Genomic DNA, 26503 nt, shown 5'->3' with positions numbered 1-26503 from the left:
TAGTAGTAAACTTAAAATGGAAAAATAATATATAAACAGTAAATTAAAAATGATGTTAAGATCACTTAAAGAATACTTGCAGTATAAAACCATTTGTTTACTGAGAGTATAGCCTACTTCATACTTTCATAAACAAAAAAATGTTCTACAAGTATTTAACTGGTAAACTCAGTATAAGTTCACTTGTAGTATAGTTAACTATCTTGTACTCAAAGTTTGCTACTGTTACACTTAAAGCATACTTAAAAGTATACTTTTATACACTAAAAAGTGGGCCAATTTAGCCACAGTAGTAGGCCTATTGAAATAGTACACTTACAAGTTTACTACTAGTACATTAATATTGGTATACTATATAAAGTATACTTTAAAATATAGGCCGAACTGAACTTTACTTGAGTAAACAAATGAACATGAAGTATTCTTATATTTTGCAAGTGTATCAGAAAATATATCAGGGAGGCATGTTTACAGAAATGTAAGCATTCAAAATGCATAATTCATGGTGCGTATCACAAAAGTTGAGTAGGGGATTGTTCAAATCACTAACCTTAAGTGTGAGCATGAGCAATAGAGCCTTAGCAAACGCCGCCCACAACTAAACCACATAATAATTAGTGTGACGTCATCTGATGGTTAATGAGGAAGAAAGATAAGAGATTACAAAAAAAAAGGTTTATTGTGCGGTTTAGACCAGGAAACACTATGCCAGAATTGAATACATTTTAATATAATGAATAAATGTTTGTGGTGTTTTTGCATCTCGACACCGCTCGCGCCCTGCAGTTCTCAGGAAGTGCCACCAGCTCAAGGTTTCATTCCTGCACGCTCACTTTCAGTCTGTTGTCACAGGTGATCACAGCAAACACAGACACTACACTTCAACAACACGGACTGTCACCGCCGAACAAGTGAGTAGATGTTACTTACCATTTTCTGCACGTCCTGTCTCAATTGTAAAACTTCGCGAAAGTTACCTTGTGGCCTCTATAACAACAGTGCATTTAACTGGACACGCAGTTGACAAAATCGAAAGTGAAAGAGCTCAAAACATTACTGCACAAAACATTGAAGCACTACTACATAGTGGGTATAATAACTAAGCATTTAACGTATTTAAAGGAAAAAGACGAGATGTCTGCCAGGCTGTTTCAGCATATCGGAGTTGAGTGAGTTAGATTTACACTACGTAGGCTACTGTTATTACTACGTAGGGAGGCTATACTGCCTTTATAAATATGTGATTCCTGTATTTTACGTTGTCAAAATATTTTTTGTCAATATTGGCCATATCCAAAATATTAAAGACGACAGTTTTAGAAAATCTGAATTTAATTAGAGCGAATTATTTTATTAAAGTAATAAAATATAATTTTGCTCACAAGGTGAAAGTCACGGAACGTTATCGCCCGATACTAGTTTGTTATAGTTACCTCACTTTTGGAATGATTCGAATTTTTAAAGTTATTGTAACGTTTGATACCTTTGTTAGAACCATACGTAATCGAAAAGAACGATAATGTAGTTTTTTTTATTCTACTGTTTTTGTTTTGTTTTGGGCTTAGATGTCGCACAACAACAGCGATCAAATGAAGGAATGCCTCGGTCAAACAAGTAACAGTGGATGCACTGTTAATCATTCATCAAGAGGAGAATCCAGAAACCAGGACTCACTTGATCCTGCAGGAAAAGAGGCCACAAGCCAGACCTCATCTTGTGAGACTAGAGGCAAAACAATGCCAACATCTAGTGAGAAAAAAAGTGAAGGGGGAGGAGAAAAAAGGTGCACATGTGTCGAGAATGCAGAGAAAGGGGCCAAAAAACCCACATCTGATGAACATAGAGACAAAAAGGGCCAAAACTCATTCTCAAATGCATCTGACAACAGCTGGGCCTCAAACCAGCCCTCTCGAAGTGGACCTATGGACACTTCAGATTTCTCCAGCTCAGTAACAAGACCAAAGCCTGTGATAGTGCTGGGACCCACATATCCCATCAAGAACCTCAAGACAATGGAAAGCTTCAGCCAAGAGCTCAACAAGCAAATTCTTATGAAAGGACATACAATACTGATAGATGTAAGAATCATGCAATTTCATCCTCAGTTATTGTATGCTAATCTTTCCTTATAATTCAGTCATAATTCATCTTACTTGTTTTTTTTAACAGACATCACATTTCCAAAGGGATCTAATTGTCCCCCATGAAGGGAAACACGTTTGGGATGCCTACCATGTGAAGTTACCACATCTGTATGTAAGTATGACCATAGAATGTTTTCTAAAAATCATAATTTCTATATTGAAAGCTTTTCTGAACAAGTAGCTTATCAAAATAGATATGGTATTGGTTATTCATTATTTATTCATATTCATACTGAGTAATCGTTATTCCCCATAGCCACCGCCTGCGTCCCACCAGAAGTCCCGTCCATCACCCTCTCGATGGGACGCCACTTGTCAAGCGTTGCACAAACTCACTAAAGGCAGTTTCTCTATTGGAGATATTCAGGTACTGCGACGCTAAACAATGTCAATTACTTTTACACTATAACGTGACCTGTTTTCTATCTTTTGTCTATTTGTAGACCGCGATAATGTCTTACAATTCCAGCAACAAAGACAAATGGACATTTGAAGCATTTCATAATTACGGTCAGGTTAGTGAAACATTCTGCATATCAGAGGAAAGCTAAATGTTAGTGTAAAAATACAAATTGCTGACAGATTTGTGCAATTGCTCTACAGCGCGTACACTCAATGGACAATAATCTCCTTATGGTGATCACAAAGATGGTCAAACTGGCACTTGATTTACCTGCTCTCATTAAACGGGTATGTTACAGGTTCCTTCCTTCCACAGCCACTTGCATTATCCATTATTACTAGTATAACTTTAAAGTTAAATCTGATTGAGTTTTTTTCCGCAGCAAGGACTAACTTGTTTTTTTTTCACGGTTCCATTTAAATGTGAAGTCTGAATAAAAATGCAAGAATGAATGTAAAGGTCCTTTTAACGCTGTAAATCATGACAATACTACATTTACGACGTTACATTTCATTAACATTTAATCAGCTATGTTGATTTCTCTGAGATTACTAAGATCATAAAATCTGACTTAAAGTCTGTCTTAGCTTTTATGAAAGGTCTCACCGGACTCGTACTGAACAATCTGTCGAGCAACAACCTGACAAGAGCAAAAAAATAATAATTTACAGTGCAGCATTTGTTAAACTATAATGTCCCACTGGACTGAAGAAAATAAGCATATTCAGATTAATTGCATTGCTTATACAATTTTTTGAATGCAAGTTTGTTGTAAGTATTTTCTTTCTGTCTCTAGCCCATTCCTTTACTGCGACAGCAACAGAACCAAGCCATAACAATGAGTCAGCAGCAGATCTCCTGTCTGTTAGCAAACGCCTTCTTCTGCACCTTCCCTCACAGGAACGACACTAGCCCTGGTTCAGAATACGCCAACTACCCGACCATTAACTTCAGCAGGTGTTACATTGATCACATTAGACTGACACCACTCTATTATACTGGTGCTGTATCAATTATTTATTCATTTCTTTTTTGCTGTAGCCTATTTGGTAGCCGGAGTGACCCAGTAAAAGCAGCCCTAAAGGCAGAGAAACTAAGAGCCATATTCCATTACTTCGACACCGTGACAAATGAAAATCCTCATCAAGATTCAGGTACTGAGAACACACTTAACACACGACTACTGTACACTACCGTTCAAAAGATTGGGGTCAGTCAGATTTATAAATGTTTTTGAAAGAAGTCTTTTCTGCCCACCAAGAATGCTTTTATTCAATTAAAAACAATACAATAACTTTTCTATTGTAATATATGTATTTTAAAATATAAAATATTTTTAGGATTCTTTGATGAATAGAAAGTTCAAAAGAACTGTATTTATTGGAAATATAATCTTTTGTAACATAATAAATGCCTTTACTGTCACTTTTGACCAATTTAATGTGTCCTTGCTAAATAAATATTTAAAAAACATACAGAACCCAAACGTTTGAACGCATGCACATATGATGAGCAAGGATTTTATTTTGTATTCAGTGTAAACAATTCCTTTCATCTTCTTCAGCATCAAAACCAGATGGACTGGTTACTTTTGAAAGGATTTGCACTCCACCGTCAAATCTCCCCAAATGGGATAAGTAAGTGTCACTGGTTCATACAATTAATAGACTATAGTGATCGTGTTACTGATTGTGTTTGATTTAGTCGGAAGGAAACCCTGAAGAACCTTCACATCTCTTCAAAAGGATCCATTGAGAACGAGGGTGCAGGCATGCTACAGGTCAGTTTCATCTCAACATCAGTTTTGTACCGGTTCTTCAGATAAGTTTCACCTCCATCATGTTGTTCTGAACAGGTGGACTTTGCGAGCAAATATATTGGTGGTGGAGTGCTGAAGTCAGGACTGGTTCAGGAGGAGATCTTCTTCCTCATGAGTCCAGAGCTCATCGTGGCCAGACTCTTCACTGAGAAACTGGCTGATAACGAGTGTCTTAAGATCACAGGTACTGCTGGGGGAATCAGCAAAGACAAAGTTATCTTTAAAAAGTATAGGTATTAGGGATAGTTCGTCCAAAAGTGTATACCTTGAGTGCAATGCAAGTTGCTTTGGAAAGCATCAAAAGCATCAGAGTACTTATTTTGTTGTTGTTGTTGAATGATGGTTATGTGATATTTTCTTCATCATAGTCTAATCTCTAATGTCTCATCAGGGCCTCAGATGTACAGCATTACTTCTGGCTATAGCAAAGGGTTTTGTTGGGCTGGTCCATATATTGATAAAGTAAAGCGGTAGGTACCACTTCAAAAGTGTTGAATTTTTTTTAAAAACATTGGTTTTACAGATATGAGTGTAAATTGTGGCACATTTATTCATAGGGACATGTGGAAGAGACGTTATCGGCAGATTGTTGCCATTGATGCTCTGGACTTCAAGAACCCGAAGGAGCAGTACACTAAAGAGAATATAAAACGTGAACTCAACAAGGTACTCATATTTACACATTAAAATATCACTGTTTGTTATCATGAGAATTTGTTATAAGGTTATTCAGACGTATACTGCGTAACTCTCAAAGGCATTCGTGGGATTCCAAGGACATCCGAAAACAGCCATCGCAACGGGCAACTGGGGCTGTGGAGCCTTTAAAGGGGATCCTAAGCTCAAAGGTAAATGAAGACAAAACACACACCCACGTTTGATCTGGAGGAATTGCAAACACTATTGATGGCAGTGATAAATGCACAGAACAGAATGTGTTTGTCTTAAAGCTCTCATCCAGTTGATGGCTGCTGCAGTGGCTGATCGAGACATGGCTTACTTCACATTTGGCAATGAAGATATAGCATACGAAGTACAAAGAATGCATGAAATACTGTCCCAAAACAAAGTGACTGTGGGTACGTACATAAACTGCATTTGAAACAAACAGAAGCAGGTAGTAGGTTAATAAAAAATCCAGCTCATTTCTCCTAAAGAAATATCTTTTTAAGTGACATGAAGGCCAAATATGGTAACCCATAGTTGGATTTTGTCCTCTGCATTTAACCCATCCAAGTTAATGCACGCACATTAGGAGCTTGACTACTCACAGAAGCTGCGATTAGTCAACACAAACACACAGCAAACTGTGACACACACACCTGGAGCAGTGGGAGGCCATTTGGTGGGCTCCCGGGGAGTGATTGGGGGTTCGCAGTCATGGGTATTGAGGTTGGAAAAAAGTGCTGTTCATTCACCCTCCCATCTACATTTTCCTGCCGGTTTTGAGAATCGATCCCTCAACCTCAGAGCTCATGGAGTCAGATTCGAAGGTTAAGGATTTACACAACCATTCAAAATAGTTGATACTTTTAATCAGTAAGGACTTGACAGCAATTGATTAAACGTGACTAAAGACATTTCTAATAGTCTTTTTATTCTTTCTATTCACCAAAGAATCCTGAAAAAATTTATTATGGTGTCCACAAAAATAATTTTAAAGAATAAATTACATTAAAAAAAAATTTGATCAAATATATACAGCTTTGGCTAGCATAAAAAAAAAAATCTTACCGACCTCAAACTTTTGAACAGTACTGTATGGTTATGTAGATACTTTCAGTGTTATTTGAGCTTTTTTAAATTTTAATAGCTTAATTTAACACTTTCCCCACCATTGACGGAAAATTCCATAATTTGTTAGAAAACGCTACCCAGGCAATGACGGAATATTCTGGATTTCCGTGTTTTCACTGTTATACGGTACGGGACGCTATTAGGCCTCTTCTGAAAGATTAATAAATCTCCTGAACAAAATACAGGCGAAGTAAAAGCAGAAATGAGCGATATCATATGTAATCAGATGTATATGTAAAATAATGCGATCATCAACATTAAACGGCATATAAATCAAAACTGCCTAATGTTACAGAATGAAATGTCAACCCAAGACGAGTTACAGGACTGTGAAGCATTAGGGATGTTGATGGACTTAATCTACTCCATCTGTTTTGATCATCTTTCTGAATGCATGAAGCTAGAATAAAATAGTTTTGTTGTTTAAAAGCAGAGTCTCTGTTCTTTCTTTTGATATATTTCATGTTCAGGTATTCATACAACAAAATAATTCAGTGGCTGGAAAAAAAAAAAAAAAAAAAACTGGCGGGGAAAGAGTTAATAGTCAAATTCAACAACTAAGGGCACTCAGTGCCACTGTACAAATGCGAAGTAAAAATAATATTACTAAAGTAACTAGTGTATTTTTGAGTTTAGAGTACCCTGATCATTTCTTCTTTCAACAGATAAACTGTACAAGTTGCTGAAGGAATACTCTGGACACTACGCTCGTGAACATCACTCGCCTAAAGACCTGTACAGATTCATCAGAGAGAAAATTGGGCATAAGGAAAGCTTATTGTAAATCTGTCTGACTACTGTGAGATTCATACAAGCTAATTTCAGAGAAAAGTTGCCAAAACAGTTCAGCAGTATTAAACATGTAAAGCTGCTCTGAATGTATCAGATTTCTGAAGGATCAGAAACATGAAGTAACAAAACTTAAAAAAACTGTAATGTATTTCTTTTTGATACACATGTGTCATAGTCAAATTGTTTAGCTTAATTAAAATGCTTTATAGTTATTCAGGATGTATATTAATTGTAGTTTAATCTGATAAAGTGCACATACCACATCTTCATTAAAGCAAAATAAAACACTTTTCACATCAAATTTAGTTTTCTTACAGTTCTTAGTACAAACAAGCAGACAAATGGAAACTGAGATGCTTTTATTGAACGAAGCCTTATAATAATAGTCTGGAATAAACATAAACCTAAGAAAATAAATAAATCCTTTTATTTTATGTCTTGCAGACTCTTTCTGTTTGCTGCATAATCTCAGCTTATTGTTTTTTAAATACAAGGACAAGATTATTGTTTCAGCTTTCAGTCCTTGAGGTCACCTATTGAAGTTCATGATAATTTGGCACGGAGTGCTTAGAGGGTGAATGGGAGGGGTGAAGATGAGGATGAAGAATATGTTGTCTTTACATTTCCTTCTGTATTTTAAAACTCCTAAATGCAGGTAAGCTTACTATTTCCTTTCGCAATAATTTAAAAATGCATAGGGTTCCATGCATGTCCTTTAATATCCTCATGCTATCATGACTTTTCAATATGTGCCATTTCTGAGAGACGTCTCTAGCGCTTCTCTGTAATTTTTGTGCATATTTAAAAGTAAATATTATTCATATTATTGGGAAACCTCAAGCGGTTAAACCGGTGTCATTTTAAGGCTCTATTAAAACCATTATCAACATGCCTCAGAAAATAAATGCATGCAAATTGTTACCATGTAGTTGCTAAAAGCTTGCAATCTTCCAAAAAAATCTGCATTGATAGACCTGTCATACCTAAAAGAGTAAAGCAAACCTGTGCTTTGGTCAGGAGATACCTAGCTGCCAGTTTGCCCTCTTAACGCTATCAGCAGGATGTGAGCTTCCTGAAAAACAAGGGACCGAGGGATGGAAATGAAGTGAATGGATGGGGTGAGGTAGTTAAGACCGGCCCTGGAAAGCATCCAGGTTGAAGGCGGTGTCCAAGAACCGCTCCAGCTCCACGAGATGCGCCTTCTTGTTCCCTGTGGCAGGGGCAGCTGCAGGTTCTCGGCCGGCATACCTGAGAAGAAACCAACGCGAGTGGGTACGACTACAGATAAATGTTGCATGAGTGGATAGCATGAAAACATTTAAAGAAGAGAAACAATTTCTACAAAATTGCATAAATAATTTACAATGTAAATAATATAATATATATTTCCCATTACAATAAGAAACTGAAGAAAATATTTATTAAGAGAGTCAATATTACTTGACACATGGCTTAATTTTCTTTGTACCAAATTCAAATTCTTTTTATTCTGGAGTAAAATATGAATAGATCTTGAGAGATTTTGTGAGATTTGCCTCTTCAAATGAATAAAAAAAACACTAGTTACCAAACAGGACGGGTGTTGTTGAAGGTTCTGCTGATGCGTGGCTTGACATAGTCATAGTAGCCTTGATTCTTATGCTCTTCCTGGCACCACAGCAGCTGAGCCTGTGAATACTTCTCTGCCTCTGCTTTCACCAGGTCAAACGGGAATGGAGAGAGCTGGAAACAAAATATCAGTCAATCCAACACAGTGCAGGAATTAAGCGAAAATTATAATGTTGTGTATAAATGTTTAGGAAAGAAAGCCTGACTAGCATGGGGAAATAAATACAGAATATGGCCCAATTAATAAAAATGGTAATGAAAGTGTGTGCAGGTACCTGCTCAATGCGGCTGATGGCTACTAAGTCCTCCAGGCCTCTGGTCTTTCGCTCTTTGGTGAGGTCATAATAAACTTTCCCTGTGCAGAAGATGAGATGTTTCACTCGCGCTGAATTCTTTGATGCACTTCCCTCTTCTGGAATCAGACGTCTGAAGTGTGTGCCTGGTCAAAACCAAACATAACAGACCATTACTACAACGTCCAGCTAAAGCATTTTTATGACATTTAAAACATTCCCAAGATTTCAAGCACACACCTGGTAACATGTCATCAAAACTTGACTTGGCCTCTGGGTGCCGTAGCAGCGATTTAGGTGTGAAGATAATCAGCTAGAGCAAACAGAAACAAAACAAATTTTTTTAAAACAAGTTAGCTACGGACAGGGTCCCACACTTTTTGACTGTCCCACACTTTTCCATGGCCTGGATTTAGATGGATTAAAAAAAAATATATTTTAATTCAGATTTTAAAATGATGCAAGCCATTTTGACCGAATCACTAAAAAGAGCAATTTAAAATAATTATTTGCTCTGAAAGTGGGCATGATAAAATAGCTGTCCAATTAACTATTTTAGAGCAAAAATATTTTTATTGCAAATATGATTTACCATGAATAATCCATGACTAATTCCAGGCCTGGTAAGCAATTTTAAAATTCCCAGATATTTCCAGGTTTATAATTATGTGGAAAACTTGTAGAGTTGATAAACAGAGTGAAATGTCTCTACAGGCTTTCTGAAGGGTAGAAGGATCTGCCTCCGAAGAACATGGAAGTAGTTTGCAGGAGTTGAGCAGTTCACCACGATCCAGTTACAGTCATAAAGCTGTCGGACGGCAAAGTCCTCTGTGATTTTCTGTGGCAAAAAAAATAAGTATTGAGTATTTTGCTAGAATGATTAAAAAAATAACTGGGCTTGGTGGAAATTTCTATGTATTCTACCGGGAAAACGTCAGGGTCATCATTGCACATCTGCAGGAATCTCTCTGGGCGGGCAGAGGAGTGCTCTGGTCCCTGGAAACAACAGCAAGAAAGCAATGAAAAAGGGAAATGATGGAAATATGAAAGCCCTAAAGTGGATTTAGGATGAAAAGACCTCACCATGCCCTCCATGCCATGAGGCAGTAGCAGCACAATGCCGTTCTGTCGGACCCACTTGGCCTGCCCAGGGGAGATGAATTGGTCGATGATGCACTGGGCTGTGTTATGAAAGTCTCCAAACTGAGCCTCCCAGAGCACTAGAGCGTTCGGGCTCGCCATGGCAAAGCCAAGCTCAAAGCCTGCACACAATAAGACAGACAGGAGGACATGCTTGTTCATTGGGCATAAAATGGTACACACCGCAGCTTATTCTGGGTTTGTTTGACTGACAGAAACCAACCACAGTTCATTTGATTTATACCCACCAAGAACCCCGTATTCTGACAGGGAGCTGTTGCACACAGTATAAGGAGCCTGGTTCTGGTCCATGTAGTTCATGGGAATGCAGGTCCGTTTGTCAACGTTCTGATCATGTAGCACATGGTGCCGATGACTGTTTGTCGATAAAAAGGGAGACTGTGAAGTTAACTTTCAATTCAAGGTTAATCAGAAGCAGGAGATGCAGCTATTCTCACCTGAAGGTCCCTCTCTCCACATCCTGACCACTGAGACGCACATGAATTCCTTCCTTTAGCAGAGAGCCCAAGGCCATGTATTCTCCCAGAGCCCAGTCCACTGAGCGGTTCTGCACCATCGCAGCTCTGCCCTTCAGGATACGGGACAGACCTTACAGGACGACAGAGACAAAATGACCTCAGGGTAATGATGCTGAGGTACAGATGTTAGCTTAACCTAAAACATATTTTTGACGCCAGATTTGAGTTAAAGAAGCAACTTTATAATAAAATTTTTGGCAGATTTTAGAGATGATTTCACATGTTTTTGAAAACATGACAGACTAAAGAAACCGGAATAAACTGGAAGAGAGGGCAAATTAACATTTTAATTTCTCTCTTGTGCACCATTCGAGACACAAGTCTCACCCAAGCAATCCAAGCAATAATCTACATCTTTTTCCCTTGAACCCCCATTCCCCTGTTCGCTCTTTCTATCATGCTGAGATCACCTGAAATTCGCCTGAAATCACCTGAAATTATACTTATTTATACAATAATACTTAATTACACAATAATTATACAGTACCACTGTTACCAGTCAAATTAAATCATTCAATCAAAATCCATCTTTGCAGTGCAGAGGTGACACAGAAGCGGCATCAGAAGAGGCATTCATATTTACACTCCATTTACAATTGCATAAATAAAGCTATGAGATTTTTAAATCAATATTCAATATTTAAATATGAAATGATTTCTAATTTTAACGTTTTAATTAAAGGGTACTTTATTTTAAATATGAAACTAAAACTGCCAGTAGGCGGCGGCAAGTCACTGTCTTAATAAGCGAGTTGAGGGAGTCATTCATTCAACCGATTTGTTCAAACGGCTGATTCATTCGGGAAAGAAGCAAGTGATTGTTCATTGAATCGTTAAAATGACATGTTCAAAACGCGGATTTCACAGTTAAGAAATCATCGCTGTCTGTTGCATTGAGGCTCTGCTACGGTTTCATTTGGAAATTCTAGTCGGCAAAATAAAGGGAAAACAAACAATATTGACAATATGGTGTCTAAAAAGTAACTCACAATGTTAATTTATTTTTAATTTAACTATTGTATAACAAATATCACACTTGTGCACGGGAAAACGGCACTCTTACTGATGTGATATTGTAATATAAGAACATAATATAAATATAAGACAAAAAATAATTTGGGGACATACCTATAACTGCACACATCACGCAGTGAAAGCACGAGAGACAAATGCGATGTCAGCTCACAGTGCCTCGTACATCGTTAAAACAATGATTACAATATCATAATAGACAATACACATCGCACACCCCTACGCACATAAAGAATGAACTTACGACTGAACTGACATTTGCCAACTTTCTTCTTCTTCTCTCCTCTCTCGCGTGCAGGAGACAGACGTTATTCTGCCGCGAAATGTGATGCGAATTGTCACGTGATCAAGCAAATCCACAAAGATAGAATAATAAAAAATAATACGTACGCTAATTAGATAGTTTTAATTGGAAAACATTCAGATATGTCCAAGTCGAAGTGTCATCTAAAATTTAAGTAAAAATAAGACTTTATAAGACTTTTTATGGCCTTATATTTTAAAAATCTAATTTAAGACTTTTTAAGGATCCGCGGGAACCCTGTGACAGTAACATGCAGTACTGTATATAGGAGCTGTAGTTTTATTACCAGAAACAGCCAGTTCTCAACATGTTTAAAAAGGACTTTGGGTACAGACGATCTGCCTTCTAACTATGTGCATGTGTATGCAGAAAGGGGAGTGCAAAGGTACCTCCGTGGATAGTGAAATCGTCCACAGGAACAGAAGAAGCCACTTGACCGATGTGACTGAGCATTTCCTCAGTGAGACCAGTGGACGGACAGCTCATGCTCTTAGGTTGACCGTCCAGAGTGAAGAAACCTGTAGAGTTAAGTACAAATGTCAAGTCAAGCAGATTTCAGAGCAAATACAAGTATACACACATATATAAGTGTCTTGATACTGTTTAGGGACATTGTAGATTAGCTTAAAAAACACACACCAGGCCAAGGTGAGTCAAGCCAGTGCTTGATGTGCATGATCTTCTCATCTTTAGAGCGATTATATGCCTCTTCACAGATTTTGTCATACTTAGCAATTTCCTCCTACAAGGACAGAAAGGCAACATTAAATTAAAGTAAATATTCACTTTGAGTCATTTCAGTTAGGAAATATTGACTATTATTTGTCAGATGCTTTCTATTAATGTCATTGCTACTAGTCAAACGTTTGGGTTAGGTAAGATTTTTTAATGTTTTTGATAGAAATCTCTTATGATAACAAAGCCTGAATTTATTTGATCAAAAAAAAAAACAGTGAAAACTATAGAAAAACTAAGATTATTGTGAAATATGATTACAATTCAAAATAACTGTTCTTTATTTTAACATATTTAAATGTAATTTATTCCTGATTCAAAGCTGAATTTTCAGCATCAATACTCCGTGTCAATACAGTCTTATACTCGTACTTATATGAGTAAGTCTGAGTATAAGATAGTATGAGTCTTATACTTTGAGTATTGACAAGTATAAGTTAGTGTATAATACAGTCTTCAGTGTCACATGATTATTCAGAAATCATTCATCATGTTGATTTTCTGCTCAAGAAACAGATTATTCTGACTATTCTGATTATTATTAATGTTAAAAACAGTTGTGCTACTTCATATTTTTGTATAAATTATTATACATTTTGTTTGAGGATTCTTTGATTAATAAAGTTTAAAAGATACAGAAAAGTCTTTTGTAACATTATAAACATCTTTACTGTCACTTTTGATCAATTTAATATGTCCTTAAATTAAAGTATTCATTTCTTTTGAATAGTAGTGTATATATTCAGATTAGCTGTAACATTTGTTTAATCTGACCTCATATTCCTGTCTGCTCACGGCTCCTTCAGCAATGAGCTTTTCAGCATATTTTTGCAGAACAGGTTTCTGTTTCTTTATCTGTTTGTACATTAATGGTTGAGTAAACATCGGCTCATCCATCTCGTTGTGGCCATTTCGTCTGTAGCTCACCTATAGAGCAAAGTTGAATTATAGTATCAACACCTAAAGCACTTTTGACACAGTTGGCAACATTCCCAGTTGAAAAAACTACCAGATTTCCTACCAGATCAACAACCACATCTTTATGAAAGGTGGCTCTCCATTCTGCAGCCACGTTACACACATACATGACAGCCTCTGGGTCGTCTGCGTTCACATGGAAGATGGGAGCGTTGACCACTCTGGCCACGTCGGTGGGGTATGGTGAGGAGCGTGCCATCCGAGGGTCAGTGGTGAAGCCAATCTAAAGCGAGGGGAACAAAAGCAATTTAAATAAATGCAAACATTTACCTAAAAAAAAAAAAAAAGTCAAACTCTCTCAGTGATTTCAGCCATTTTTTAAAGTTACACCCTTTTGCAAACTTCTCATAAAAACCCAAGACAACTCAATACTCCTGAACATGCAACCTATAAGGAAATGGGAAAACTGATACATGTCATTCCTAAAAAAAACAAAAAAACACTTGTAGCACCTATAAAGCCATATTTTGTATAAATTATAGAATATATACATTACCGTTCAATAGTTTAAGGCCAATAATATTTATTTTGAAAAGAGATTAATACTTTAATTCAGCAAGGACACATGAAATTGATCAAAAGTGACAGTAACGATAATTAGAATGTCACAAAAGATATCCATTTCAAATAAATGCTGTTTTTGAAGAATCCTGAAAATTATAGTTTCCACAACAATATTAAGCAGGACAACTGTTTTTAACATTGATGATAATGATAAGAAATGTTTATTTTGATCAGCAAATAGATCCGATTTGTTTTTTTAAAGGGGTGGTAAAACACGATTTCACTTTTCTAACTTTAGCCAGTGTGTAATGTTGCTGTTTGAGCATAAACAACATCTGCATAGTTAAAGCGCTCAAAGTTCAAGGCAAAGGAAGATATTTGCTTTTAAAGAAATCGATTTCTAAGGACTACAGCAAACGGCCGGTAGGGACTACACGACATTCCTCCAGGGTTGCTGACATCACTAACCCCAATAAACCCCTCCTCCGAGAATACTAAATAAGGGGGGCGAGGCCATTTTATATTGTGTTGTAGAAGAGTTGTTGTGGTATAGGAGTGTTGTTCGAATGCCGTCGAAACGCTGTTATTTTCATCCGGATTGCAGGTCCACTTTGTTCAGCTTTCCTAGGGTCGAGGGAGATAGGGATCAATAGTTAATTATTACACTGGGCCAGCTAACCAATCTGAGCCCATTGCGTAGTTTTGAGTGACTGGCTTCATAGAACCCGGAAACCATCAGACCGTTTTTACAAGGAGGGACAGAGCAGTGTAGAATAAAGGTAAAATATATGAAAAATAATGCAATTTTTTTAAAAACGAAGCATGTTACAGTGCACCCCACAAACACAATCAAGAGTTTGAGAAAAATCGGTTTTACCACCCCTTTAAGGGTCATGTGAAACTCAAGACTGGAGTAAAGAATCTGAAAATTCAGCTTTGCATCACAGGAATAAATTGCATATGAAAATATATTACAATAGAAAACGGTGATGTTAAATTGTATTACTATGTCAAAATATTGCTGGTTATACTGTATATAATAAATGCAGTCTTGGTGAGCAAAAATACTTCTATCACAAACATTTTTTTTTTTTTTTACTGCCCCTCAAACTTTTAAACGGTTGTAAATAACGAATTTCTGCTTGAAAAGGTAATTCTCTGCTGGTGAGAGTGTGAGAGAAACAGACCTGGTTGTTTACAAAGTTCAAGTCAAAGGAAGATATTTGCTTTTAAAGAAATCGATTTCTAAGGACTACAGCAAACGGCCGGTAGGGACTACACGACATTCCTCCAGGGTTGCTGACATCACTAACCCCAATAAACCCCTCCTCCGAGAATACTAAATAAGAGGGGCGAGGCCATTTTATATTGTGTTGTAGAAGAGTTGTTGTGGTATAGGAGTGTTGTTCGAATGCCGTCGAAACGCTGTTATTTTCATCCGGATTGCAGGTCCACTTTGTTCAGCTTTCCTAGGGTCGCGGGAGATAGGGATCAATAGTTAATTATTACCCAAATCTCGCTCTCTGTGCTGCACATTTTATGGAGGAAAGCTTCCACAATCTTCGCGAGCTCAATGCAGGATTCGCACACCGGCTTGTCCTGAAAGATGGAGCAGTTCCAACTTTAAGAACAGAAGCTGCTGTTTACGGGCCACAACCTGCAAGTATGATTTATTTTTCGTCGATGTGTTTTCCTGTAATAGTTCGTATTGTAAATATACGTTGTAGCAAGGAAGTAAACAAATGACAACACTGTTTGGCTCTGCAAACCAGCTTGTTAAATGCTCATTCATACTTAACGTTATCCGACAAACAAATAACGTTACGAACTTGGAATTAGTGTAAATTATTCTTTGATTACAGTTTTTATGTATTGTTTATCTTGCTTGTTTATCTACAGGCATGCTAAATATAGTTCTGTGTTTGATTTGGCTACTGTAGTAAAGCCAATGTTTAGTGTTCGGTTTGGCTTAATAGTTCTGGCGACAGATATTTGGCTACAATCGTTCTAAAAATACAAAAGTAACGGTGCCATACAGTCAGTAACGATCACTATAGATCCGCAGTCTTTACTCAAAAAAAATCCCTTTGAGGACTGTAGTATAATTTGTTAGACCGATTATATGAAATTCTTGTTTATGAAGCTTATTGTTTGTATGACTATAATAATTCGTACAATTTAATAACAGCGTATCTAAAAAGTAATGAGACAAAAAAAAACAAACCTTTCTGAAACGTCGTTTAACAGCCGTTCTTGAACAGGTTCTGCTCGATCATCTTCACTAACATTCTCTGGGTCCGATTCGGGCTCAAATTGGTATGGTTTTATTGACGCCATCGTTTATAATACACCAAAGCACAAACTACCGGTAAAGGTACGGGGCGTTACATTTCCGGAAAACGTGCACTAGACTGTTAGCGAATCACAACACACTGGGCCAGCTAACCAATCTGAGCCCATTGCGTAGTTTTGAGTGACTGGCTTCATAGAACCCGGAAACCATCAGACCGTTTTTACAAGGAGGGACAGAGCAGTGTAGAATAAAGGTAAAATATATGAAAAATAATGCAATTTTTTTAAAAACGAAGCATGTTACAGTGCACCCCACAAACACAATCAAGAGTTTGAGAAAAATCGGTTTTACCACCCCTTTAAGGGTCATGTGAAACTCAAGACTGGAGTAAAGAATCTGAAAATTCAGCTTTGCATCACAGGAATAAATTGCATATGAAAATATATTACAATAGAAAACGGTGATGTTAAATTGTATTACTATGTCAAAATATTGCTGGTTATACTGTATATAATAAATGCAGTCTTGGTGAGCAAAACATTTTTTTTACTGCCCCTCAACTTTTAAACGGTTGTAAATAACGAATTTCTGCTTGAAAAGGTAATTCTCTGCTGGTGAGAGTGTGAGAGAAACAGACCTGGTTGTTTACGACCACATGAATAGTACCATGGGTGGTGTAGGACGGCAGGTCACTAAGGTGAAATGTCTCGTAGACGATGCCCTGACCTGCAAAGGCTGCGTCTCCATGCAACAAGATGGACATCACCTTGAGAGACAAGGACACATTCTTCTTACTGACAACATGTCAATCATGTCTTGTTTTCTAATCACTAAAAGAGGATTTAAGACAGTTCTAAAAACTGCTGACAAAATACAACACATCACACCGCAATGTGTTTGTCTTTGAGGGAACTGTTTAATCTTTGGATACAGGCCTCTTTATCTGTCCTTTCATTTAGTCCATTTCTGCAACTTTGAGGTCATCTATAAACTAGCATACTACTTGAACAATTAAATTAAGACAATGTCAGTATTTAAAATTTACAGTAATAATAGATTTGATTTCACACTTGTGTCCAACAACATAAGTACAGATTCTTAGCACCTCAAGGGAAGTTCACACACCCTATTGCCGTCAGAGTCCCCGCAGTAGAACTGCTCTGCCTTGGTCTTGCCCTGCACTACAGGGTCCACTGCCTCCAGGTGTGAAGGGTTGGCCATCAGGGATAGTGTGATGTGGCGTTCAGTGACCCGATTGATCCGTCTGTGGTACATACCCAAATGATACTTCACATCACCTGAGCCCTGAAGGAAAGTCACAGACAAAAACCAATGCATGAACAGGACTGAAATGTCAAAAGCCATGATTCTTTGTATGAGAGGAACATTGCATACATTACAGAGTTTATATTCTTTAATTTTCTCAGAAATGAGAGAGAGGATGTTTTCACAGAAAGATTGTGTGCAGAGCAACTTATGTTAACTATAATTACAGTAATGATTGTTTAAAATATTACTGCACTGGTTTTTCCAGATTTGACAAACATTACCACTTTAAAGATGTCATGAAATGTTCTATTCTATTACTGTGTATTCTATGACAAAAACGAATAATTTCTGTGAATGTCATTTTTTTTAAACATTTTTTTGTCCTCATAATTCTTAATCAAAATGTCATAAATCAATAATTTGGTGAAACGTTAGACTTCTATCTGCTGATGCATGTCAGAGTTCTTTAATAATTTAATCTACCCTTTCTTACTACAATTGACTACAAGCTCGCATTTAGCTGATCTGCCTCAATCAACAACTGAAGATTTCCCTACATGTTTTTCTTTTTTGATAATCTGTTTCACTTAGATGCACGTCTCAATAAGGAAGAAATTAAATCTGTTGTTTATTATCTTTTATCACACCTTTGAAAAAACGAATATTTTCAGTTCGGGTCTTCCAATTCGGTACGCATGAGTACTTCACAAATGTAGCATTGTTTTAACCACTGCACGTATGAAACTTCGTAATTTTTTTGGTAAAATTGCTGAGATGGGACCTTAGGCCTAACAAAACTAATATTTCAGAGCTTGCAAACTGATCTACTTTTTTTCTAAGCGGTTTACGGAGTTGAACTGTGAAAGTGATTGTCTGCTGAAGGAAATGATGGTGGCTTGAGAAATGATCACCTCATCTGCAGCTTCCAGCTTTGAATCAAACTGGCAGAAGATCTGCTCCAGCTCCTTACGGATCACATTAGCAAGCACATTCAGACGACCTCTGATGGAGAGCAGACAATTCAGACATGTTTCAATGGCCATACATATGTACCCTGTTGTATTTCCCTATTTAAAATACATTATTCAGTATCTTGGTCCTCTACCTGTGTGGCATGCCCATAATAACATTCTCCACTCCATTCTCACTGGATTTGTCGATGATAGTTTTGAGTGCAGGAATGAGAGACTCGGATCCCTCCAGGCCAAAGCGTTTCTCTGACGACCACTTCCTCTGCAGGAACTCCTCAAATCTGTTGGAACCACAACATTACAAAAACACTCACAAACATCCTGTGACATACTAAAAAATATACATCTTATTGCATATAACACAATATCAAAACAAGTGTCATCTGCAAACAAATGATGTAAGAGTTTTCTCAGACTGAACTTCCGTTTTCTTGAATTTTTTCAATGACTTTTAACCAACTGCTGTCAATTGTAGTGGGTGTATGAAGTCAGTTGTTCTTTTTGCTTAAAGTATACCTGTGCTTTAATTATTTAAATGGCAAAACATTAATTCAGGTCTCCAGAAAACGATGGCAAGGGGCAGACCTGGTTGAGCGGACCATGCGGGCCAGTAGCGTCCTCTTCTCTTCCAGAGTAAACTGCATTACTCCTGGCTTCTCAAATTTCTGTCTGATCCACTGGCACTGCTCTAGGTCGTTGATAAACATGAACTCCACCCCGATGTGTTGACAGTAGGCCATCTGCATAGTGTAGCGAGAAGTCATATTTTTGCATATTAAATTTTTCAAAACCTTTTTATGTAATGCAATGATACTCATACAACATTCATATTTAAATATTATTGCATTACATGCATCTCAAGAAGGGAAATACTTGGTTACGCACCTCTAAACGCCGGATGATTTCCCTGAGTGGAAGGGCACTTTCACTGCCCCCGATAAAGGTAGTGGTGGGAAGCCGGAAAACTTTATCCAGATCCGCTTCTTCCAGTCCGTAGAAGCCTGACAGGATACATGCAAACAAATGGATGGGGCAGGGGATGGATAGGCAAGCGAAACAAAACACCACAGCGGATCCAACCGACACATGTAAACACAGAAGACAAAATGGTACTGTATTAGAGGAATCAGGGATGTGAAACAATATTTATGATTTAAAAGTTTTATTAAAAACAAACAGTGTAAATAACAGCACATTCATGCACATACGACACAGAACATGTGAAAAAAAGGCTAAGCCAACAGTGTTAGCAGAGGAAAAAAGGAAAGATGGTGAAATACAGATCCATTGCAGCCCGGTCCACTAGTACCAGGGGTAACGCATGCATGAGATGCTACAAATGACAACAAGCATTTTGAACAAACATATTTTACCTAGAAATGTGTTTCAGTGTACAATTTAACTTCTTTTCTCATTGATTAATAAGCAATGCAAGCATGTTTTTATCGGCAATCCATGAAGGTATGTAAACTAGAATCATTACAATGAGTCTTGCACAGAGGTGTCAAAAGTATTCACATTCATTACTCAGATAAAAGTATAGATACTACGGTTAAAATTACTTTTGTAGTAGTTGAAGTATCAACTCAAGCTTTTTACTCAAGTAAAAGTGTAAAAGTACTGGTTTCAAAACTACTTAAAGGAGAACTCCGGGCAATTTTTAAGTTAATCTTGATCGTTAGACCTTTGTGAGTACTGACTATAGAAAAAAAACGAACCGGATTGGTGCTTGCTACGCGGAGCTGCGACCGCGAATGCCCAGAGCTCCCCCTCAGCTAAAACGGCAGTTATGGGGGCATCGACATAAAGAGCGTTTTTGAGCCTCTTAACAGACGCAAAATGCAATTAAAATGTCTGTCCAACATGAACAGGGACCCTACATGTGAACAAGATGCGTTTAGCAACTTAGCCATTGTTTCAACTCACCTAAATAGTCTTTTAGACGGCAAGCTGTAGTCTCGCGCTGCAGTCCCGTGCTGTAGCCGGAAAAGGTAAACAATGTCCAGGTGGGAGGAGCGTTGATCATGTGCGACGAGTCTTCGTACATGAATGGCATTTTTCTTCAAACGGCCCCGCTGTGTTGAGTGTGTGTAGTCATCCTTGTCAAAGTGTTCACTGCAAATGCGGTAATCTTTAGCGCGTAGTACTTCTACGGGAGTTTGCACATCAAGTTGAAATACAACTAGCCACAAACTGCAGAATCTCGAGGTCATGGAAAGGAAGACGATGAAAATATAAGCTCTTATATTTTCGCATTCTGTTGTCACAATTCGGAAAGGCACAAACACGAACCATTTCTTCTTCACTTGTAAGCAACTCTGATCATAACTCGTCGCACATGATCAACGCTCCTCCCACCTGGACATTGTTTACCTTTTCCGGCTACAGCACGGGACTGCAGCGCGAGACTACAGCTTGCCGTCTAAAAGACTATTTAGGTGAGTTGAAACAATGGCTAAGTTGCTAAACGCATATTGTTCACATGTAGGGTCCCTGTTCATGTTGGACAGACATTTTAATTGCATTTTGTGTCTGTTAAGAGGTTCAAAAACGCTCTTTATGTCGATGCCCCCATAGCTGCCTTTTTAGCTGGGTGGGAGCTCTGGGCATTCGCGGTCGCAGCTCCGCGTAGCAAGCACCAATCCGGTTCGTTTTTTTTTCTATAGTCAGTACTCACAAAGGTCTAACGATCAAGATTAACTTAAAAATTGCCCGGAGTTCTCCTTTAAAGTACAAAAGTAAAAGTAATGCAAGGGAAAAAAATGCCATTAAATGATTAGTTCACCTCAAAATGAACATTTCCTAATAATTTACTCATCCCAATGCCATCCAAGATATCCATGTCTTTCTTTCCTCAGTGGAAGAGAAATTAAGTTTTTTGAGGAAAACATTTCTGGATTTTTCTTCGAATAATGGACTTCACTGGCGCCCGCAACATCGACAGTGACCTTTCAACGTGATGATATATTTTTTTAAATGACCTATCGTTTCGCGAGATAAGACTCTCCTCCTCGGCTGCGATCGTGCACAGCCATTTCAGGCACTTCAAAGACCTTTGAAACTGCATTGATTTGGACTTCTAAACGCTGGTTGTCATTGAAGTCCATTATTCGAAGAAAAATCCAGAAATGTTTTCCTCAAAAAACTTAATTTCTCTTCCACTGAGGAAAGTAAGACATGGATATCTTGGATGGCATTGGGGTGAGTAAATTATTAGGAAATTTTCTTTTTGAGGTGAACTAATTCTTTAAGGACAAAAGCTTAGGCCGTGCCACAGGGGCCTATAGTGCACTACCCTATCTCCTCAAAAAAACATTTTTCTAAAGGCCATAATGACTATAATGTTATATTAAAATGTTAATGTTGAAAAATTTGTGATGCACTAGGCTACCCGTTTCAGCCGCATAAATGCTCATTGAAAATAAATGCATTTTAGTACAATGCAAATACATTAAAGGGACATAGGAATTTCTCCCATCTAGCGGTGAATTTGTATTTTGCATTCAAACGAATTGTGCTCTCTTGCGTCTCGCTTTTTCAAATGCGTGTTGCATCTACGGTAGCTGTTATGTACCAAAGAGCCGTTTCTGCTTCCAGTTACTTGACGCTGGCTCTGAACGAAAACGCGTAGTGGAAACGCGTTTGCCTAGTACTTTGACCCTCTCTGCTATTATAGTTTTTCAAGATGGCGGAACGACATGGAAGCCTCCGCGGACTTACCCGTCACATGTATATAAAGATAATAAACTCTTCGTTTACGAGGATAAGTCAGATAATTGGCAGAGGTATTTGTACACAATTGAGGACATATTTATGAATAAAAATATTGATTTTAGATAATAAAATACCTAAAAAACTACACATTGTCCCTTTAAAGAAACATATAGCTGTAGTACTGAGCATTAACATGCGTTTCATGGAGCATTGTAAGTATTGTAATGGTGCAAAAAGTCAAACTTCAGAGGCATGTTATCAATAACCTTTATTGGAATGTAAATGTACATCCAAGCTTAGCTGCAGGAATCTGTGTGACGTGATTTGCGTCATGTGCAGGTGTGATGGATCGCGTACAAACCAAAAGGGTGTCGGAATGGTATATATGTTTATACTTCTCATTCAACCACAATCAAAATCACTCTATCTGGATAGGGTTTTTTTTGTTGTTTTTTTACGATGACGAGCCGAAATGAAATGGGAGTAACGCGGCTATTTTTAAAATGTAAGGAGTAGAAAGTACAGATAATTGCATGAAAATGTAAGTAGAAGTAAAAAGTCGGCTGAAAAATAATTACTCCAGTAAAGTATAGATACCCAAAATTTCTACTTAAGTAAGGTAACAAAGTATTTTTACTTAGTTACTTGACACCTCTGGTCTTACATAGCAGATTGCTGTGACCTTTAATCTCAAGGTGCCAAAACACTGTTCATTCGTGTACCATGAGCTGTTCCTATTTATCTAGCCACACAAAATACATAAAGAAATGTACATTGAGGCTGCAGGCATGTAAATATGAAAACGTTCTTTCTTGCAACACCAGTAAAACAAGATTACGGAAAACCAAGCGTGACAAGTGTACAAACAAAGATAAAACCGAGAATGAATATAAAAATTGTTTTATGTCAAAAGTGATATTCTGGTCTCTAGATATGGCTCTGGATTTTTTTTGCCTGTTTTATTTTCTGACAGGCAAAAACTATAGACCTAAGTTATTCACATTCAAACATCATTCCTTGGTAAAAGCAATGTTTATATTAAAACAACTATTACCATTACCAACTGGAATCAACCAAAAATGAATTTGGGAGAGTCTAATAACATGTCACAGCCTCAAACTCAAACACTGAGGCAAAAATTGACATTCCAAAAGCATGAGGAAAGAAACAGACTCTAGGCAAGGTTAATGAGGGAAATCGCCACATATGCCAGCTGGGGCTCTTGCGAGGACAAGAACGGTGCAGTGCCACGTGAAGTTACATAAATGTATTTCTGTTAAGAGTTGATGAAAGTTTAAAACTACATACCGAATAAAGGTACAAAAAGGGAAAGCTGTCCATGGAAACCAAAAAAGCATGGTCAAATGTTCAGTTACTGACAGCTTTATTGGACTAGGCCTAAGGACCATATTTGGATATGCAAAATCAAGTGCATGGGGTTCCACTAAATGCTAATAAAGAAGGCAAGATTATGCATGTATGTAACTCAAAATGTATTTAATCACTGGCTTTTGATCAGGGAACTGATGGGAGCTTCTAAAAAAATGCTATTAACTGAAGTGCACTAGCTAGTCCACATACCTCCAGCAGTAAGGTGAGAAAATAAATGCCCCTGGTGTGGACGTAACCAATGTTACAAAGTGTTTTTTTTTACTGTTGTACCACGCAATGACCTGAAATGAACCGAACCTGTAAGGTGTTCTGAGAAAAAGCACTGAGCGCAGCATTTCCACTGAATGAAATGCAGAACAATGCAACCCTGGAAAACTGAGGGCCCTGACACTGTCAGAGAGAGAAAACTCACTCACCTCATATATTGCAACCCTACCGTCAATAAAGTACAGACGGACGGCTCACTTGTATTGGATGCTCATTGACAATCAGCCTGCCATTGATAATAAATGCTCTAGTCTAAAATATCATGCTTGACTACTGGAAGTTACCGATCGGACACAGCAAAGTTGTTTGGGATGGTGAATTGGAATCTGAATGATTCTCTTTTGATTCTAAGTTTGCTGAAGCAGAACTCCGCACTGCCAAAACACATTTTCATTACACATCAGTATTTTTGTTTTGTTTTAAAGTAAAAATAAATGTACACAACATAAAACATTAGGTTTATGTTTCTCATCTCACTGGCAGAATGATTTTTCTTGTTTGAAGCATAAACCTCAGTAAATTTATCTTATGCTTACAAGAATATTTTCCAATAAGGTAAGAAAAATCTAATTTATTCAAGATTTCATTTTCTGAAGTCCTCATATATACCATCTATGTAATATTTCTTCTCAAATAAATGCACCTCATATTAAGGGTAATATATTTACACTATGAAAGCAAGACAAAAATACTGATTAAAATGTTTATTTTTAGGCTGTGTAATATATAGTAATGAGATAAGTTTTTATTTTTTATATACATTTTCATGACACCAGGAACCTGAAGACCAGAAATAACGACATTTTATGAGCTATAATGAGCTTTTTTGAGGCATTCTGATGGTTCACATTTCTCAAATTGTTGTGTTGACTGTTTTGATGGAGAACCACAATCTTGCTCGGCAGGCCAACTATGTGGGTGTGATTTGTCTCTTCCTAGAGGTTTCCAATTATCCCTGTTAAATGTGTGCATGCAAATAAACCTCTACAAAGTTTGTACACAATACAATGAAAAATAGAGCAACTGCTATTCACAGCATCCAGAAAAGCAATCAACAGCCTAGGCATTACCAGTGCAATAAAAGCCTCTGTGAGGGGAGATGAAAAAGGCGAAGTGAGAAAGAGGAACTACAGCTTCACACTATATGATACAAGTGCTACACTGACCAACACACTTCTGAGGTCAAGAGTGAGACATGAGCAAACATTTACAATGGGAAAAGCCAGAGGCCTGGATATGCAGTGATAATGTACAAACTGATTTTTAGGGATCATATATATTACAATCCGAATAGTATGCGGCACAATAGTCTAGTCAAATGTCATATATGCACATACATACACTACTAAAAAGTTTTGGGTCAGAACGATTTTTTAAAATATATATTTATTCTAGATTTATTTTAGGCAAGGATGCATCAAACCTGACAGTTAAGACTTTTATAAGGTTATAAAATATTCTACTTCAAATAGAATATTCTTTTGAACTTTCTATTCATCAAAGAATCCTGAAAAACGCATCACAGTTTCCACAAAAATATTAAGCAGCACAACTGTTGATATCAAGATTGATAATAAGAAATGCTTCTTGTGTAGCAAAACAGTATATTAAAATGATTTATTAAGCAAGCATCATGTGACAGAAGAGTAATGATGCTGATAATTCAGGAATAAATTGCATTTCGAAATGTAATAAAATAGAAAACAGCTACTCTGAATTATAATAATATATCACTATTACTGTTTATTGCATTTTTTTTTTTAGCATAATTTTGATTGTTGAGCATAAAAGACTTCTTTCAAAAACATTAAAAAAATCTTAACACAAAACTTTAGAACAGTAGTACAGGGCTCAACATAAGAAAAAATCCCCACTGGCCCCCAGGGCCAGTAGATCAGAGTTTTACTGGCCCCTTCTATATTTTTACTGGCCCTGAAAGAAATATAAGGAAAAGCACTTTTCCATTAAACTGTATATTGTATACATTAGGATTAATTTTTCTTGTCCCCTCACAATGACAGTAAACTAATTACATTACATGAGTGATAAGTAACATTACATAGGCCTATTTTCCCTTCAAAATGGCAAAACAAAATTAGACAAAAGTATATTAGTTTGCCTGATTATTTCTGTCATTCGTTTAACATTTATGACCTAAAAAAACTGTCAATGAAGAAAAAATGAAGAACGCGCTGAATCTGATTATAACAAGACTGAAGCGAACACGAATCATGCATTTTGCATAATGGCTCGGTCGGCTTTTGTTGGAAATTTCCGGCAAACGAAACAGTACATACCCTCATCACCTTTCTCCACCCAGGTGTACTGTGTTTTCCATGACACTAGCAATTAGGGCTGGGCGATATGGCCAAAAAAATCATATCTCTGTATTTTTTGGTTAAATGGCGATATACGATAATATATCTCTGTACTTTCTACATTTTTCTATTTGGATAAATAAAATCTGTATTTATTAAAAAAAAAAATGTTATTTCACGTTCTGCTCAAT

General features: G+C 37.2%; 2 protein-coding genes across 2 annotated transcripts in view; one reads left to right on the top strand and one right to left on the bottom strand.

Annotated features, from left to right (window-relative positions):
* The first annotated feature begins 619 nt into the window (after window positions 1-619).
* On the top strand, window positions 620-7256 carry pargl (poly (ADP-ribose) glycohydrolase, like). The gene is made up of 16 exons (XM_077243647.1): window positions 620-911; window positions 1566-2078; window positions 2170-2256; window positions 2401-2511; window positions 2588-2659; window positions 2748-2834; window positions 3344-3504; window positions 3589-3701; window positions 4112-4184; window positions 4252-4327; window positions 4403-4550; window positions 4758-4836; window positions 4924-5032; window positions 5124-5214; window positions 5317-5445; window positions 6829-7256. The coding sequence occupies exons 2-16, from the start codon at window positions 1566-1568 to the stop codon at window positions 6945-6947; spliced, it is 1968 nt and encodes a 655-aa protein (XP_077099762.1). The 5' UTR covers window positions 620-911; the 3' UTR covers window positions 6948-7256.
* Window positions 7257-7299: 43 nt separating this feature from the next.
* ogdhb (oxoglutarate dehydrogenase b) overlaps window positions 7300-26503 on the bottom strand; it is a 33383-nt gene continuing 14179 nt past the window's right edge. Inside the window, exons 5-23 of the mRNA XM_077243646.1 lie at window positions 19507-19622; window positions 19207-19361; window positions 18756-18902; window positions 18562-18652; window positions 17507-17686; window positions 17019-17147; window positions 13628-13807; window positions 13381-13533; window positions 12511-12613; window positions 12261-12389; window positions 10455-10605; window positions 10245-10372; window positions 9940-10118; window positions 9781-9852; window positions 9569-9694; window positions 9097-9169; window positions 8839-9002; window positions 8523-8677; window positions 7300-8203 (exon numbers count right to left, since the gene is read on the bottom strand). Coding sequence (XP_077099761.1) covers window positions 8083-8203; window positions 8523-8677; window positions 8839-9002; window positions 9097-9169; window positions 9569-9694; window positions 9781-9852; window positions 9940-10118; window positions 10245-10372; window positions 10455-10605; window positions 12261-12389; window positions 12511-12613; window positions 13381-13533; window positions 13628-13807; window positions 17019-17147; window positions 17507-17686; window positions 18562-18652; window positions 18756-18902; window positions 19207-19361; window positions 19507-19622 — 2552 coding nt within the window. The 3' untranslated portion in view covers window positions 7300-8082. The remainder of the gene's footprint in view (window positions 8204-8522; window positions 8678-8838; window positions 9003-9096; window positions 9170-9568; window positions 9695-9780; window positions 9853-9939; window positions 10119-10244; window positions 10373-10454; window positions 10606-12260; window positions 12390-12510; window positions 12614-13380; window positions 13534-13627; window positions 13808-17018; window positions 17148-17506; window positions 17687-18561; window positions 18653-18755; window positions 18903-19206; window positions 19362-19506; window positions 19623-26503) is intronic.

This window comes from Siphateles boraxobius, unplaced genomic scaffold (genome assembly GCF_051911475.1).
Source record: "Siphateles boraxobius isolate OS27281-9 unplaced genomic scaffold, OSU_SipBor_1 25, whole genome shotgun sequence".
Lineage (NCBI taxonomy): Eukaryota > Metazoa > Chordata > Actinopteri > Cypriniformes > Leuciscidae > Siphateles > Siphateles boraxobius.
The sequence above is the reverse complement of the archived record's forward strand: the minus strand, read 5'-3'. Positions and strand labels throughout refer to the sequence as shown.